Source organism: Aureococcus anophagefferens, assembly GCF_000186865.1.
Source record: "Aureococcus anophagefferens unplaced genomic scaffold AURANscaffold_34, whole genome shotgun sequence".
Classification (NCBI taxonomy): Eukaryota; class Pelagophyceae; order Pelagomonadales; family Pelagomonadaceae; genus Aureococcus; species Aureococcus anophagefferens.
Genome location: NW_008705592.1, coordinates 222,327 through 236,948, shown reverse-complemented (window position 1 = coordinate 236,948; position 14,622 = coordinate 222,327). Strand labels below are relative to the sequence as shown.

At 71.2% G+C, this 14,622-nt stretch overlaps 4 protein-coding genes across 4 annotated transcripts; 3 read left to right on the top strand and 1 right to left on the bottom strand.

Moving 5' to 3' along the window:
* Nucleotides 1-793: 793 nt before the first annotated feature.
* On the top strand, nt 794-2,227 carry AURANDRAFT_72523 (hypothetical protein; the record flags this gene model as incomplete). The annotated part of the gene is made up of 3 exons (XM_009042617.1): nt 794-1,480; nt 1,623-1,796; nt 2,015-2,227. The coding sequence occupies 3 exons, from the start codon at nt 794-796 to the stop codon at nt 2,225-2,227; spliced, it is 1,074 nt and encodes a 357-aa protein (XP_009040865.1).
* A 2,576-nt stretch (nt 2,228-4,803) lies between these two features.
* On the bottom strand, nt 4,804-6,302 carry AURANDRAFT_32539 (hypothetical protein; the record flags this gene model as incomplete). The annotated part of the gene is made up of 3 exons (XM_009042572.1): nt 4,804-5,172; nt 5,364-5,552; nt 5,760-6,302. The coding sequence occupies 3 exons, from the start codon at nt 6,300-6,302 to the stop codon at nt 4,804-4,806; spliced, it is 1,101 nt and encodes a 366-aa protein (XP_009040820.1).
* Nucleotides 6,303-6,689: 387 nt separating this feature from the next.
* Nucleotides 6,690-7,271, top strand: AURANDRAFT_67183 (hypothetical protein; the record flags this gene model as incomplete). Its single annotated transcript, XM_009042618.1, has 1 exon — nt 6,690-7,271. One exon carries the CDS (start codon nt 6,690-6,692, stop codon nt 7,269-7,271), a length of 582 nt encoding a protein of 193 aa, XP_009040866.1.
* A 1,729-nt stretch (nt 7,272-9,000) lies between these two features.
* Nucleotides 9,001-13,836, top strand: AURANDRAFT_67182 (hypothetical protein; the record flags this gene model as incomplete). The annotated part of the gene is made up of 6 exons (XM_009042619.1): nt 9,001-10,215; nt 10,238-10,998; nt 11,749-11,911; nt 12,326-12,907; nt 13,107-13,268; nt 13,468-13,836. 6 exons carry the CDS (start codon nt 9,001-9,003, stop codon nt 13,834-13,836), a joined length of 3,252 nt encoding a protein of 1,083 aa, XP_009040867.1.
* Between the last annotated feature and the right edge of the window lie 786 nt (nt 13,837-14,622).

The window sequence follows — 14,622 nt, the reverse complement described above, 5'->3', positions numbered from 1 at the left end:
TGAGGATCCCCGATCTTCTTCTCCGCCGCGCTCATGGCAGAAATCGGCGGCCCCAGCCCAGACCACGAGCTGTGGGTGGCCTTTTAATAGTGCACTCAGAAAGTCATCATCGTCGTTGAAGTCTAGGCCCACCATACTCTCCGCGGGCTGCGAACCTCCTACGAATACATCCCGCCGGACCGGACGACGACGCGCTCGTGTCGCCACCCACCCGCGCCAGAGGAATCCCGTCGCACGACGAGTGTGCAAAGTTAGCCCGCGGGCTGTTGCTTCTTCTTCTTCTTCTTCTGCTTCTTCTTCCGCTTCGCCGGCGGCGGCGCGGCCGGCGCGCGCGGCGCGTCGTCGGCGGCGCGCTTGCACCCGCGCGCGTAGCGGCTCTCCGCCTCGTCGTCGCTGCTGCTGTCCGAGCCGCCGCGGCGCGCGGCGTCGGCCGCGGCGTCGTCGGCGTCGTCGCCGCGCTTCCGCCGCCGGTCCCGCTCGAGGCGCGCGGCGAGCGACGTCTCGGCCTGGCCCCTGGGCCGCGCCGGCGCGGACCCGAGGCCCGCGCGCGACGACAGCGGCGCGTGGGCGTCGGCGCCGGCGTCCGGCGCGGCGCCGCCGTCGTCGTAGCCCTCGAGCCAGGACGCGGCGGCGGCGAAGGCCTTCGGGTTGAGCTTGACCGCGTCCATCGCGCGCGCGAAGGGAATCGGCGGCGCGCGTCGGCGCCGGCGTGGGCGGCGCGCGCGGCGCGCGGGCAGGCCTTGCTGGGCCAGAAAGCGTTTTTGCAAGAGTTCGTGACGATGATGTGGATCTGATGTGGCTGCGCGCGTGCCTCGTCGTCGGCGCGGCCGCGGCCTTCCGGGCGCCCGCCCGCGGGCTCCGCGCGCCGCGCACGCGCGCCTTCGTCGCGCGGGACGACGACCCGCGCGCCTCCGACGCCGCGCGCGTCGCCGTGCTCTGCAGCGTGCCCGTGGTCTGGGGCACCTACGCGCCGGCCGTCAAGGCCGTCTACGCGCTGCCCGCGCCGCCGCCCGGCGCCGTGTTCTCGCTCTTCTACTACGTCGTCGCCCTCGGCTGCCTCGGCGCCCTCGGCCGCGCCGCCGCGGCGCCGGGCGCGGCGGCGGCGGACGAGGGCGCGGCGCGCGCGGGGCTCGAGCTCGGCGCCTACCTCTACGCGGGGAACCTCTTCCAGGTCGTCGGCCTGGAGACCGTCTCCGCCGACGCCGCGGCCTTCCTCGTCCAGCTCACGACGGTGCTCGTGCCCGTGCTCGAGTCCGCGGCGACGGGGCGCGCCGTCGCGCGGGAGACGCAATTGGCGTGCGCCGTGGCCTTTTCGGGCGTCGCCGTGCTCTGCGCCGAGGGCCTGGCCGCGGACGCGGGCCAGGTCTCCGGCGACCTGTGCGTCGTGGCCGCCGCCGTGCTCTACAGCCTCCACGTCGTCCGGCTCTCGGCGCTCGCCGGCGCGGGAAAAGAGCGCGAAATGCTCAAGGCTCCGATCTCGGTCGTTCTCCACTCGTTTCGGCTGATTTTTGGACGAGCGATCGTCTCTCGGAACGGTCTCGACGCGTGGATGCTTGTTCCGGAACGCGCGCGCGCGGAACACTCACGTTGAAGCGAACTTGAATCGCTCCCGTCCCGCGCAGGCGCTCGCGCCGTCGGCGTCCGCGCTCGGCCTCGCGACGGCCAAGGCGGGCTGGGAGGCGGCGTTCGCGCTCGGCGGCGTCGCGTTCCTCGCGCTGGCGACGCCCTTCGAGGGGGGGCGGCGCTTCCTCGAGGCGTCGCGGACGCCCGAGGAGGCCGCCGCGCTCGGCGCGGCCGTGCTGTGGTGCGGCGCCGCGACGTGCGGGGCAGGACAAGGGTGATTCAACGTCGCTTCAACGTGAGTGTTCCGCGCGCGCGCGTTCTGGGAAAAGCATCCACGCTTCGAGACCGTTCCGAGAGATGATCGCTCGTCCAAAAATCAGCCGAAACGAGTGGAAAATGGCCGAGAGAGGAGCCTTTGAAGTTGGGAAGTTCGCACTCTCGTCCTGCCCAGGCGACGTGCGCGTACACGATCTGGGCCCAGTCCTTCGGCCAGCGCGGCGTGGCGCCGTCGCGGGCGAACCTGATCTACACGTCCCAGCCCGTCTTCAGCGCGCTCTTCGCCTTTGGCCTCCTCGGCGAGCGGCCGACGGCCGCGACGGTCGCGGGCGGCGGCCTCATCCTCGCCGCGGTCGCCACGGAGCTCAGCCGCGACGTCGAGCGCTAGGCGGGGGCGCCTCTCCCGCAGGGCTAAGCCGCTGCATCTTAGGCTTCCGAGGGGGGAGAAGGCGGGGGGGAGGGGCGGGTCGTTCCAAGGGTGGAGAAGGTTGCTTCCAAGGCAGGAGAAGCCAGGGTGGAGGGGGGGGGAGGTGGTTTCGGTCGGTCGGTTCGACGAGGCGAATGAACGACGGTCGGCTCCCGTCGGTGAATGGACGACGGTCGGCTCTACGAGAGCCGTCGTCGTAGAGGAGCTCGACCGAGGCCGCGTCGAGCGCGCTCGAGTAGACGGAGACATCGTCTATCTTGCCACTTCGTTGTAGAGGACCTCGATCGAGGCCGCGTTGAGCGCGCTCGAGTAGACGTAGACATCGTCTATCTTGCCGCTGAAGTAGCCCGAGTACCCGCTCGAGTAGCGCACTCCGAGCGTCAGCGGGTTGTCGGAGCCGGTGTCCAGGGCCACGGTCTCGGTGTGAGCCAGCGCCCCGTTAAAGTAGAACTTCCAGTCCGTTCCGTCGTACGTGTGGCAGTAGTGCTGGAAGTTCTGCCAATAGTAGTCGTCATCCCCCGCCCCGGATGGCGCGATGTTGGTGAAGTCTATGATTTCAAACTCGCCAGCAGCTTGGTTGGACCAGCCAGCGCCCCCAAAACCGGGGTCCCAGTAGTCGTGGGGGTCGCTCACGCCGTCGGTCATCGCGCAGAGCGTGTCGGTGCCCCCGCCTCCGTTGAACGTGTTCATATAAGAGGGGAAAAAATATCCGTCGACGTGAATCGTGTCGTCTCCCTCGCCGCCGTGGAGATTCGCCATATAATCGCCGACGACCGATATGGAGTCGTCGCCGTCGTCGCCGAAGATACCTCCGTAAGCTGCGTTCATATACTGGCCTCCACTACCGCAGTAGTTCATGCCCGCGTATTCCCCTTGGACGTAGATCTTGTCGTCGCCTGCGTCCCCGTGGAACGCGGAGGCGCAGAAACTATTCGCTTCGATCACGTCGTCGCCGTCCCCGCCGTAAACAAAATGGACCGCAGATCCTTGGATGATTTGGCCGTTGCTCCCGTCGTAATCTGTTTCCACCCACCCGGCGATATATATAGTGTCGTCGCCCCTGCCCCCGAAGATGCCCTCATTCTCGTCCCCGAGCACCGTGATCGTGTCGTTGCCGTCGCCCCCGTCGACCGTTTTCACGGTTCCGGCGAAGGGAGTGAAACCCGGGCTGTTGGCCCGGCTGGTTACCATCGTGATGTTGTCGTTGCCGTCGCCCCCGTAGAACCTCATGTTGCCATTCCCATTCGAAGTGATGGTGTCGTCGCCGTCCCCGCCGTAGACAGATTTGACGTAGTCGCCCGCGGTGCTGATCACGTCGTCGCCCGCGCCCCCGAAGATGCCAAAATTCGAATTCCCGTTCACCGAGATCGTGTCGTCGCCGTCGCCCCCGTCCACGACCTTGTCGACTATGGTGTCGTCGCCCGTTTCAAAATTTGGGGCGACGAACTCATCACCGTAGTCGGTGTTGATCGTGATGTCGTCGTCGCCGGCGCCCCCGTAGAAGCGATAGTTCATGAACCCCGTCGCGGTGATGGTGTCGTCGCCGTCCCCGCCGTAGACGGAATTGACGAAGTCGCCTTCGGTGATGATCGCGTCGTCGCCCGCGCCCCCGAAGATGCCGTCGAAGTAAGCCCCCGTCACTCGGATCGTGTCGCTGCCGTTGCCCCCGTCCACGAGCTTCTGGCCGTAGGAAAGAACTACACTGTAGTAAAGACTTTCGAGCGTGATGTTGTCGTCGCCGTCGCCCCCGTAGAACCCATAGGTAGACGTCCCGCCACCCGAGAGCGTGTCGTCGCCGTCCCCGCCGTAGACGAAAGAGGTGGGGACGGACGTGGGGTCCCTGCGCGGCGGCGGGGTGCGACGCGCGCGACGGAAGAGGCGCGCCGCGCGGCCCCGTCCAAGTCTCGGGCGAGCGAGCGACCGTCTCCCGGCCTCGACGCGCGGATCCGTGCTCCGGAACGATCGCGGGCGGATGCGGACTCGAATCACCCGTCGTCGGCGCCGGGGGGGCACGACGTGGGGGTCGGCGTGGGCCCGTAGGACGGCAGCGCCGTCGTCGGCTCGGCCGTCGGGCAGCCGCTCGGCGCCTCCGTGCGCACGAAGTAGCCGAAGCCGCGCGCGCCGGGCAGCAGCAGCAGCGCGAGCGAGAGGGACCGCATGGCGATCGCGGTGAAGACTCAGTGGCAAGAGTCTGCCAAATTTGTTGAAAGACGAGGTCAGTGCCCCCAAAATCGCCCGCTCAACATCTTTAAGTACAATTTGCGTTTATTCTGGAGGAAGTTGTAATCTATGTATATACATACTCTTAAGTAACGCATATCTTAACGTACTGTGCCGCCCGGGGCCTCCTCGAGATCATGCATGGCCTCGAGCATGGGCACACCGGGGCCTCGTCGGACCCACTCCGCCGGGCCGATGAGCGCTCCGACGCGCGACGAGCTCCTGGGCCCGGGGAGCGGTGCCGCCGAGCCGCGAGGAGGTCGAGTCGGCGGAACCGGGGCGACGGTGTATAGGGAGACGGGGCGCGCGGCGCGCGCCTAGGAGAGCTCCCAGTCGAGGTCGAGGGTCGTCGGGTCGTCCGGGACGACCTCGAGCTTGACGGCGATGTTGTAGAGGCGGACGGCCTCCTTCTGTCGTCGCAGGGAGATGGTCCCGACCGTCGAGGAGGGCCCGCGCGGGTGGCCGCCGGCGTCGGCGACGGCGGCCTCGACCTTGGCCGGCGGCACGAAGAAGACCTGCTGGCCCCAGTGCGTGTAGCCGTCGGCCGGCGACGTCGACAGCGTCACGGGGTTCTTCGCCGGGCAGCTCGGCGAGCCCTCGAAGTACGTGTCGAACCATCCGGCGAACGCCGCGCAGCGGTCCAGGGGCACGGGGAAGCGGAAGGGCGCGTCCTCGATGCCCCGCGACTCGGCGAGCGTGCACGTGTTGAGGTCGATGACGCCGATGCGCGCCGGCGGCGCCGCGAGCATGTCGTCGCGCATCTCCATCCAGTGGGCCTGGCGCCTGCGCGGCGCTCGCATCTTCGACCCGACCGCGGCGCGCGCGCCGGGGGACGGCGTCCGCCGGCCCCGTCGCCCCCCCCCCTCGAGCGCTCGACGTCGACCGAGCTCGCGCGTGCCGACGCGCGGCGGGGGTCCCCCGGGCCGGCGGCCCCGTGCCGCGCGGCCGGGCGCAGGTAGTAGTCGTCCTGCTCGGCGACGTAGGGCGCCCGGAGCACGGAGACGTCGACGCCGAAGTCGGCCCGCGTCGCGTCCTGGAAGGCGTCCCAGTCGGCCATCGCGTCGGCCTTCTCCGCGAGCTTGACGTCGCGCTCGCCTGCGTGGGACTCGCATCTTCGACCCGGCTTCGACGCGCGCGTCGTCGACCGTTCGGACGGCCGCGCTTCCGCCGCGCGTCGAGACCTCGACGGGAGCGATCGATCCGTCCAAACATGGGCCGAATCGACGTCGATGGGACCGAGCGAGAGCCGTCCTTGCTGACGCGCGGCCCCGACGTCCCGGCTCGCCGGTCGGCGTCCGCGCGGGCGCGCGCCGTGGAGGCTCGCGGGCGCCCAGAAGAGCGCGGCCCGGTTCGGGAAGAGGGCGCCGCCGTCCTTGAGGTAGTGGTCCCGCGCGTAGATGACGCTGTCGAGCATGGACTCGCGCAGGAGGAAGTAGCCCATCCACTCGCTCACGATGACGTCGACGTCGCCCTTTTTCAGGTCGAGCGTCTCGGCCGCGGACCGGCGGACCTCGACGACGTCCTGGAGGCCGTTGGCCGCCACGAGCGCCTCGGCGTGGTCGGCCATCTTCGTGAACTCGCAGGCGATGACGCGTTTCGCGCCGGCCTGCGCCGCCCACATGCTGAGGATGCCGGACCCGGCGCCGACGTCGAGGACGACCTTGCCCGCGAAGCACTCAGGGTTGCCGAGGATGGCGTCGCGGTAGGCGCGCATGCGCGCGCCGTCGCTGAGCATCTGCTTCTGGTGGTAGATGAAGGCGTAGGAGCTGAAGTAGTTGGCGTAGTCGCTCGCCTTGGCCGCCTCGCTGCCCTTCATGATCGCCTCGACGTCGTTTTTTTCGACGTGCGAGGCCATGGCGCCGGGGCGTCGGCGCGGCGGCGAGTGGAACGCGGAGACCGCCGCGACGACGCAGAGGACGCAGGCGGCACGGATGGTGGCGCACGAGCGGCCGACGAGCTCGGCCGGCGATAGAATCAGGCCTGTGTGGCACAGTCGACAGGGAGCAAACTGCTCGATGAGCGTGTTGACCAGATGTCGCCCTTCGTGTCGGGCTGCCCCGCTGGTGCGCCCGGCCCGACCTGTCACTCCGCGTCCCGGTCGCGCGGCGCGGCGCCCGCACCTGTCGCGCGCCGCGAAAGGCTCCCAAAAAAGCCGCCGCGCGCAGCGAGGCGCCGGCTCCCGGACACAGCCGCCGCGCGCGCCATGCCGGGCCCCGCGCCGCCCGCCGCGAGCGAGCCCTGCGCGCCCTGCGGGTCCTTCGCGCTCGACCTCGCGGCGGAGATCGGCCACACGACGTGCCGGCGCTGCGGCTTCCCGAAGCGCGCCCACGGCCCGCCGGCGACGCTCCAGTCGCCGGAGCTGCGGCGGAAGCTGAGCAAGCGCGAATCGATCAACGGAGCCGTCGAGCTGCACGACGGCGACGACCTCCGCGAGCGGCTCCGCGGCGACGTCGCGCGCGGCGGGGCGCCGCGGCCCTGCCGCAACTTCCGCCGCGACCTGAGCGGGCGGAGCTACGACTCGTGCGTCTGCGGCTGGGCCCAGGGCGACCACGGCGCCAAGGAGCCGACGCGCGGCGCGTCGTCGGAGCTGCGGGACGCGCTCCGGGGCACGAGCCGCCGGTCCTTCGACGAGGCCAACGACTGCTTCGTCTCCGTGAAGATCCCCGCCGACGCGCCGGCCCACGGCGACGACAGCGACGACGACGCGGACGCGGAGGCCGCCTTCTTCTGCGGCGGGCCCGCGGCCGGGTCCTTCGCCTGCAGCGGGTTCTCCTTCCTGAGCTAGGGCGTCTGTGTGTCTCGGGGCCGGGGGCTCGCTCCGCGCGCGCGCGCGAGGGTCGCGCGGCGGCGGCGCCGCCGGCGCCCGGGCGGCGTTGAAGCCTCGTTGGAAACCAATAGATTCCCACCCTTCGAATGACGTTCAACACTAACTATATAATTCAAGGAGTGACGGTATTATTGTGTTAATGACGGTTCTTGTCACTCCGAGACAGAAACCAGCTACCGAAACCTGGCCCGTCGACGGCGCCGTGCGGCGCCATAGAGGCACTGCCGTGGTCCGCAGGCTTTCCGTCAGTCCTCTTTGCCCCACGGGGCTGCCATCCGCTGTCTCGCCCGCTGCGGCTCGGTTGCAACGGTCGCCGCGGGCTGCTCTCGCCCGCGGCGGCATCCATGCCGCCGCCGCTGCCTTGACAGCGACGTCGTGCGCTTATTGATGCCGCCGCCGCGGTCCGCGGGCGCGCCCGAGGCGCCATGCGAGCCCTCGAGCTCCAGCCCTGCTGAGATTTTCGACCGCGCGCGCGCGCGGTCCGTCGCCGTCGCGGCCGCCGCGGGCAGCCCCGCGGGCACGAGCGACGAGCAATCCGATTGCACGTCACCGATCCGGGACGAACGCGAACCTGGTGCTGTGGTGCTGAGGTCGGGCGACTCGGTTGGCGCCGCGCACCATACCACCGCCCCGGTGGATCGGTGGCAGTAAGAGCAGCGGTCCCGAGGTCGCGCCGACCGCGCAGGTGTACTTAAGTGGGGCCTACGTCCTATAGTATCGTCGTGGGTGTTTAGAGAACCCAGGCGATGGCAATGGCTCGCCGGGCGAGCCTTCCCGCGGCAGGGCGCGACCGGGTCCACGCGCGACGCCGGGCGACGTGAGCGACCTCCACGGAACCGCACCGCCGTTCGACGCGCATGTCGGGGCGGCGACAAGTGGTCGTCGCTCGTCGTCGCCCGTGTCCGCGGGGCTGGCGCGCGACGCGGTCGGAGCGTCGCGCGGCGGCGACCGGACGCGCGCGGGCGGCTCAGGCGACCTCGGCAGCGATGCCGCGGTCCCGGACCGCGTCGCGGACGGCGGAGGCGACAGGCAAACGAGCTCGTCGTCGCTCGTGTCCGCGGGGCTGCCCGCGGCGGCCGCGCGGCCGCGGCGGCGGCGGCGACGGAGAAAAACCTGGAGCTCGAGGGCTCGCCCGGCGCCTCGGGCGTGCGCGCGGATCGCGTCGGCGGGGGCGCTAGGCAGAAGACCTCGTCGTCGCTCGGCTCCGCGGGGCTGCCCGCGGCGGCCGCGCGGCGCGACGGCGGCGGCGTCGACGGGCCGCGCGCGCGCGCAGTCGAAGACCTGGCGGTCCAGGGCTCGCCCAGCGCCTCGGGCGCGCCCGCGGACCGCGTCGGCGGCGGCGACAGGCAGACGACGTCGTCGTCGTCGTCGTCGGGCGGCGCGTCCATGCCGCCGCGGGGCGAGGGGCAGCCCGCGGCGACCACCGCGCCGATGCGCGCCGGCGGAAGCGCTCCGGGGCGGCCCGGGGGGGTCGACGCCCCGGAAACCGACTTCGCGGCGCGGGCGACGGGCCGCGCGGCGGCCGAAACCGGGCGAAACTCGCGCCGCAGCCCCAGACCGTCATTCGGGGACGGAATGACGGCTCGGGCCGGCCGAATGACGGCCAAAACCGTCATTCGGCTACAGGAAACCGTAGCGCCGCCACGAAAAACGCCCGTCGTCTTCCACGGGGGCAGCCTCGTTCGAGATGGCCGACGAGTCCGCCGACGCGGCGCCGCCGCCGCCGCCGGACAAGGCGGCGCCCAAGGGCGAGGCGACGCCCATCTCCTACGCCGTCGACGGCGGCTCCGGCGCCGTGACGCTGGCCATGATGCCCTTCCTGCCGCACACGGACGACGTCACGCGGCGCCTCGGGCGCTTCGACCGCCTCTGCCTCACCTTCCTCAGGTTCGTCGTCGGCAAGCGCCGCAAGGCCTTCTGGTGCGTCACGGGCGGCTACATCTTCCTCGCCCTCGTGGGCATGGCCGCCCAGTCCCTCGTGCTCAGCCCGCAGTACCAGTACGCGTGGATCATCAACGAGAAGCGCGCGACGAAGTACCGCGACATGCGCCTCGAGGCCGTCGAGGAGGTCGACGCCCTGAGCGCCGTGAGCGACCCGAGCCGGCGGTCCCAGTACGACCTGCTGGGGACCTGGATCGAGTACAAGGGGCCGGGCGGCCACGTCTTCACGCCCGAGACTCTGCGGACGATCTGCGCCATCGAGTCCGCGTTCTACCGGCAGAAGGAGTGGTCCAAGGTCTGCATGATCGACGCCGGCGGCGCCTGCGTCGCGCCCCAGCTCTCCGTGCTGCGCAAGTTCTACGGCGACGCGTGGATGGGCGCGCTGGTCACGGGCGGGTCCGCGGACTGCGACCTCCTCGACGCGGCGGCCGTCGACGCCACGTGGAGCGCCATGGTCGCCGCGGCGAACTCGTCCGTCGCCGGGCTCCTGGAGAACGGCGTCTACATGGAGAACGGCGCGCTCGAGGCCGGCGCCACGACGAAGACGCGGAGCCTGCTCTACGTCGGCCAGCCCCTCGAGGGCTACGACAGCACGACGGACGACACGGAGGCGCAGCTGCTCAAATACCTCGACTTCTTCGGCGACGTGGAGCTCGACTGGTGGGACCTCTTCGGCGTCGAGAGCACGGTGCTGTTGAGCGCGTACCTCGACGAGTGGCGCTACGGCGGCGTCGACTTCCGGTGCTTCGCGTGGCTCCTCCAGCGGCTCGAGTGGCTGCGCATGCAGGAGATGGATTCCGTCTACATGCTCTTCACGATCCTCTTCGTCACGTTCTGGGTGCGGATCCACACGGGGTCCTGCGCGTACACGGCCGCGTGCATGGCGCAGATCCTCATGTCCGTGCCGATCACCGCGTTCGTCTACCGCTTCGTCTTCCGCTTCGAGTACTTCGCGCGCGCAGTTCGACGGCACGTCGTGGAAGGACTACGTCGGCGTCGTCGACGGGAGCTTAAGGTACGTGACCGTGCCGACGTACCTCACGATGAAGCTCAACCGGGGCATCCGCGCGCGGAAGAAGGTCATCAACCGCGTCGTCAAGTTCACGGAGGCGCGGCAGGGCCTGCTGCCGGCGCAGGGCGGCCACCTCTCCTACGACGGCGCGTGGCAGTTTTTGTGGTGCGACACGTTCATCGAGCTCCGCGCGTCGCTCTTCGAGGGCTTCTACATCTGCTTCCCCATCGCCTTCGGCGTGCTCATCTTCGCGACGGAGAACGTGCTCGTGAGCCTCTACTCCATCGTCGGCATCGCCTTCGTCGTCGCGTCGGTGCTGGGCACGGCGCAGTCGGTCTTCGGCTGGGACCTGGGCATCATCGAGTCGCTCGCGGGCGTCATGGTCATCGGCTTCTCCGTGGACTACACGATCCACCTGGGCCACATGTACGTCGCGGCGGACAAGGAGCACGGCGCGAAGCACCGCCTCGACCGCTTCGCCTTCTCCATCGAGAAGATGGGGCCCACGGTCGTCGGCGGCGCCGTGACGACGCTCGGCGCGGGCGCGTTCATGCTCCCCTGCCAGCTCCAGTTCTTCTTCAAGCTCGGCCTGCTCATCTTCACGACGATCTTGTACAGCTTCCTCTTCGCCTTCGGCTTCGTCATGCCCCTCCTCGCGGCCGCGGGGCCCTCGGGCGACGCGTTCAGCATCCGGCCCGCGCTCCGCGCGCTCGCGGCCGCGGCCAAGGGCAAGTAACGCCTCCGAGGGACGCGCGCGCGCGCGCGCGCGCGATCGCCTCACGCCCGCGTCCGCCGCGTCGCCGTCGTCGGGGCCGCCGCGCCGGGCAGGACGACGTGGAAGTCGTTGGTCTTCTTCCGGCGGGGCCGGAGCTCGGCGCCGGCCGCCGGCGCGGCCGGCCGCGGGTCCGGCGCGTCGCTCCGCTCGAGGCAGAGGTGGAGGAGCTTGGGCGTCGCGCGGCGCTCGAGCTCGCGGAGGCCCGCGGCCGCGAGCGCGGCGTCGAAGGCGCCGGGCGTCGTCTTCGACGACCGCTCGAGGCAGGTCAGCGGGAGCACGACGAAGCAGAGGCCCGCGGGCTTGAGGTGCGCCGCGAGGTTCGCGACCGCGCGGCCCCGCGCTCGGGGGCTCGGCACGCAGTTGAGCACGAGCGCGCAGACGACGACGTCCCAGGCGCCGGCCGGCGCGAGGTCGAGGAAGTCGACGCGCTCGACGCGCTCGTGCGTGGACCGCAGGTCGATGGCGCGCGTCTCGACGCCCGGCGCGTCGAGGAGCTGCGTGTTGATCGCCCCGACCTCCAGGAGCCGCGGCGCCGCGCCGCCGCCGCCGACGACGCCGCGCCGCCGCAGGACCTTGAGGACCCACTTCGACGTGCTGTAGAGCGACGTCGACAGGGCGCTCGCCTCCTGGTAGCGCGCGCGGCCGCCCATGCCCTCGAGCTCCCGCGCCAGCTCCGCCCGCGCCGCCGACGACGTCGACGTCGCGAGGTCGGACGTGAGCTTGTGGAACTTGGACGTGACCTGCCGCGCGACGCGCCGCGACGTCATCGGCGGCGCCACGAGCGGCGCCGTCGACGACGCCTTGCGCTTCTTCCCCATGCTCCGCCCGCCGCAGCTCGCCAGCGTCAACATGTCGTCAAGGTCGGTCTCGGTGCGTGCCGCGCGCATGGGTGTTCCAGGCGATGAAAGCGACCTCGCAGACCTCGCAGTCGCGTTTGCAGCTGCAGTAAGCACGACGGACGCCGCAGCGGTCGAAGCGGAGTGTCGCGCCGCGACGGCGACAGCGCATGCGGCCGCAGCGACCGCGCCGGGCGCCGCTGCGACCGCGCCGGCCGCGCGCGCCGCGCAATCCACCGCGCCGGGCGCCGCTGCGACCGCGCCGGCCGCGCGCGCCGCGCGAGCCACCGCGCCGGGCGCCGCAGCGATCGAAGCGGACGCGCGCGCCGCGCGAGCCACCGCGCGAGCCGCCGCCGCGGACGTCGCGCTGGCGCGGCCGGGCGCCGGCTGGGCGAAGGAGGCCGCGGTCTGGTCCCTGGAGGCCATCGTCGACGTCGCGTGGCGCCAGGCGCGGGCGCCGCGGGCCGCGCTCGCCGTCGACGGCGTCCTCGCGACGTCGCTCGTCTGCTGGGCCCACGTCGCCGGCCGGCCCTGCGACTGTGGCGGCGCGCGCGCGCACGTCTTCGCCGGGGCCTGCGGCGGCGCCGTCGCCGCGGCGCTCGGCGTCGAGGACCGGAGGCGGCGCTGCACGCGCGGCGCGTGCAAGCGGCCGCACCCGGACCCGGGCGCCGTCGTCGACGCCGTGCTCGCGTGGCGCGCGGGCCGCGGCGGCGCGGCCGTCGCGGCCTACGGCGGCGCGGGGCCGAGCGCGGCCGAGCGGCCCGCGCGGGGCCGCGCGGAGGCGAGCCTCGAGGACGCGCCGCCGCGGGCCTGCGGCACGTCCGCGGCGGCGCTCACCGCGCGGCTCCGGCGCAAGAGCGCGGCGCTGCCGCGGCTCGCGGCCTTCCTCGCGGCGGACTTTTACGACGAGGCCGTCGCGGACGGCGCGATCCGCCGCCTCCTCGCGACGAAGGGCGCGCCGAAGGAGGTCTGCGAGGCCTACGCGGCCGCGGACGCGCTCCGGGGCCTCGCGGCGCCCGTCCCCGACTGTGTGGCATTCAACCACTGGTTTGGGTGGTCCCGACCAAACTTGAGAATTCTCGAGCTCGATCGCATCGACGTCGATTCGGCTGATTTTTGGACGAATCGATGGCTCTCGTCGAGTCCTCGAAGCGCGGCCGAAGAGCTCGCGTCGACACCGTCGCATACGCGCACGTTGAAGTCGGGTTGAAGATTTGAATGCCACGCAGGTCCCCGAGGACGAGCTCGCGATCCTCGACGTCTGCAGCGGCCGCGGCGTCGTCGCGCTGCTCCTGAGCTACCTCTTCCCCCGCGCGCGCGTCGTCATGTTCGACTCGAACCCGGCGATGGACCTGTCGCACGTCCGGAGCCGGGCCAACGTGGCCTACTGTGTGGAAATCAACCAGTGAGCTGGGACGTCGGGGCCAAACTTCAGAATTCTCTAGCTCGGTCAAATCGAAGTCGATTTGGCTGATTTTTGGACGAATCGATCGCTCTCGTCGAGTTCTCGAAGCACAGCCGAAGAGTCCGGCGCAACTCGTTCAATTACGCTCACATTGAAGTCGGGTTGAAGGTTTGATTTCCACACAGGTGGCCTACGCGCCGCTCGACGTCTTCTCGCGCGCGGCGCCGGCGGAGCTATGCCGCGCGGCGCGGGGGCGGCGCGCCGTGCTCCTCGGCCTCCACGTCTGCGGGGCCCTCGCGCCGCGCGTGCTCGCCGTCGCGGCGGACTGCGGCGCCGTCGAGGCCCTCGCCGTCGTGCCGTGCTGCGCCAAGGGCACGCTCGGGAAGCGCGCCAAGGGCCTCGCCAGGGCCCAGGGCCGGAGCCTCTACGACGTCCTCGCCGACGCGCTCCTCGGCGTCTGCCGCCGCGACTGCCCGGACGCGCGCCTCGACTTCGCGCCGGACATGGGCTCGCCGAAGAACGCCGTCGTCACGGCGCGCAAGCGGCCGCGGTGACGACGCCGTCGGGAGCCGACGACCCGCGAGCTCGAGGGCCGCGCCGCGGCGACCGCGCCGTCGCGCCGCGGCGAGCGCGGCGCCGGCGAGCACCAGAGCCGCCTCCTCGGCGACCGCCGCGACGCCGCCAAGTTCGACCGGCCGCCCGACGAACGCGCCGCGCCGCCGCCGGCCGCGCGCGCGGACGGCGCCCCGGAGCCGGGATGGGACCAGCCCCTGGACCCGGGTCCACACGCGGCGCCGCGACCTCGACGTCCTGCGCTCCGTCGGCCCTCTCCCCGCGTGGCTCGACCCGCGCGAGGGCCGCCGCCGCGTCGCGAAGCCCAAGGCCGAGAGCCGCCAGAGGCACGCGGGCTCGCGGCCCCGGAAAGGGCGCCTTCATGACCCAGGCGCAGCTCGACGCCGAGGGCTACGCCCGGGACCACGCCACGGGCCTTTGGTCCAAGCGCGGCGCCTGTCCCCCGACGGCGCTCCGGTCGGTGATCACGCGAGAATAGTTTTCGTCCCAAATTTCACCCGAGATTGCTTTATAGCTCTCTCTCTAGCGCATTAGGCGACGCACCCCGCTCTCATAAGCAGTCCTGACCGCGAAATTCGGGCAGGCCAACCGCGGCGGTTGCGCGGCGGGCATCTTCACCTGATCCTTCGACCATTCTTCGACCATTTGGTGATCAAAGAAGTTCAAGCTCCCGCACTCCTCCCGCGTCCAAATATCCTTGGATTGGCTCCCGCGAGCACGCCCCTTCCCCCTCGCCGCGCGAGCCATGTACTTGGTAAAAAAATCNG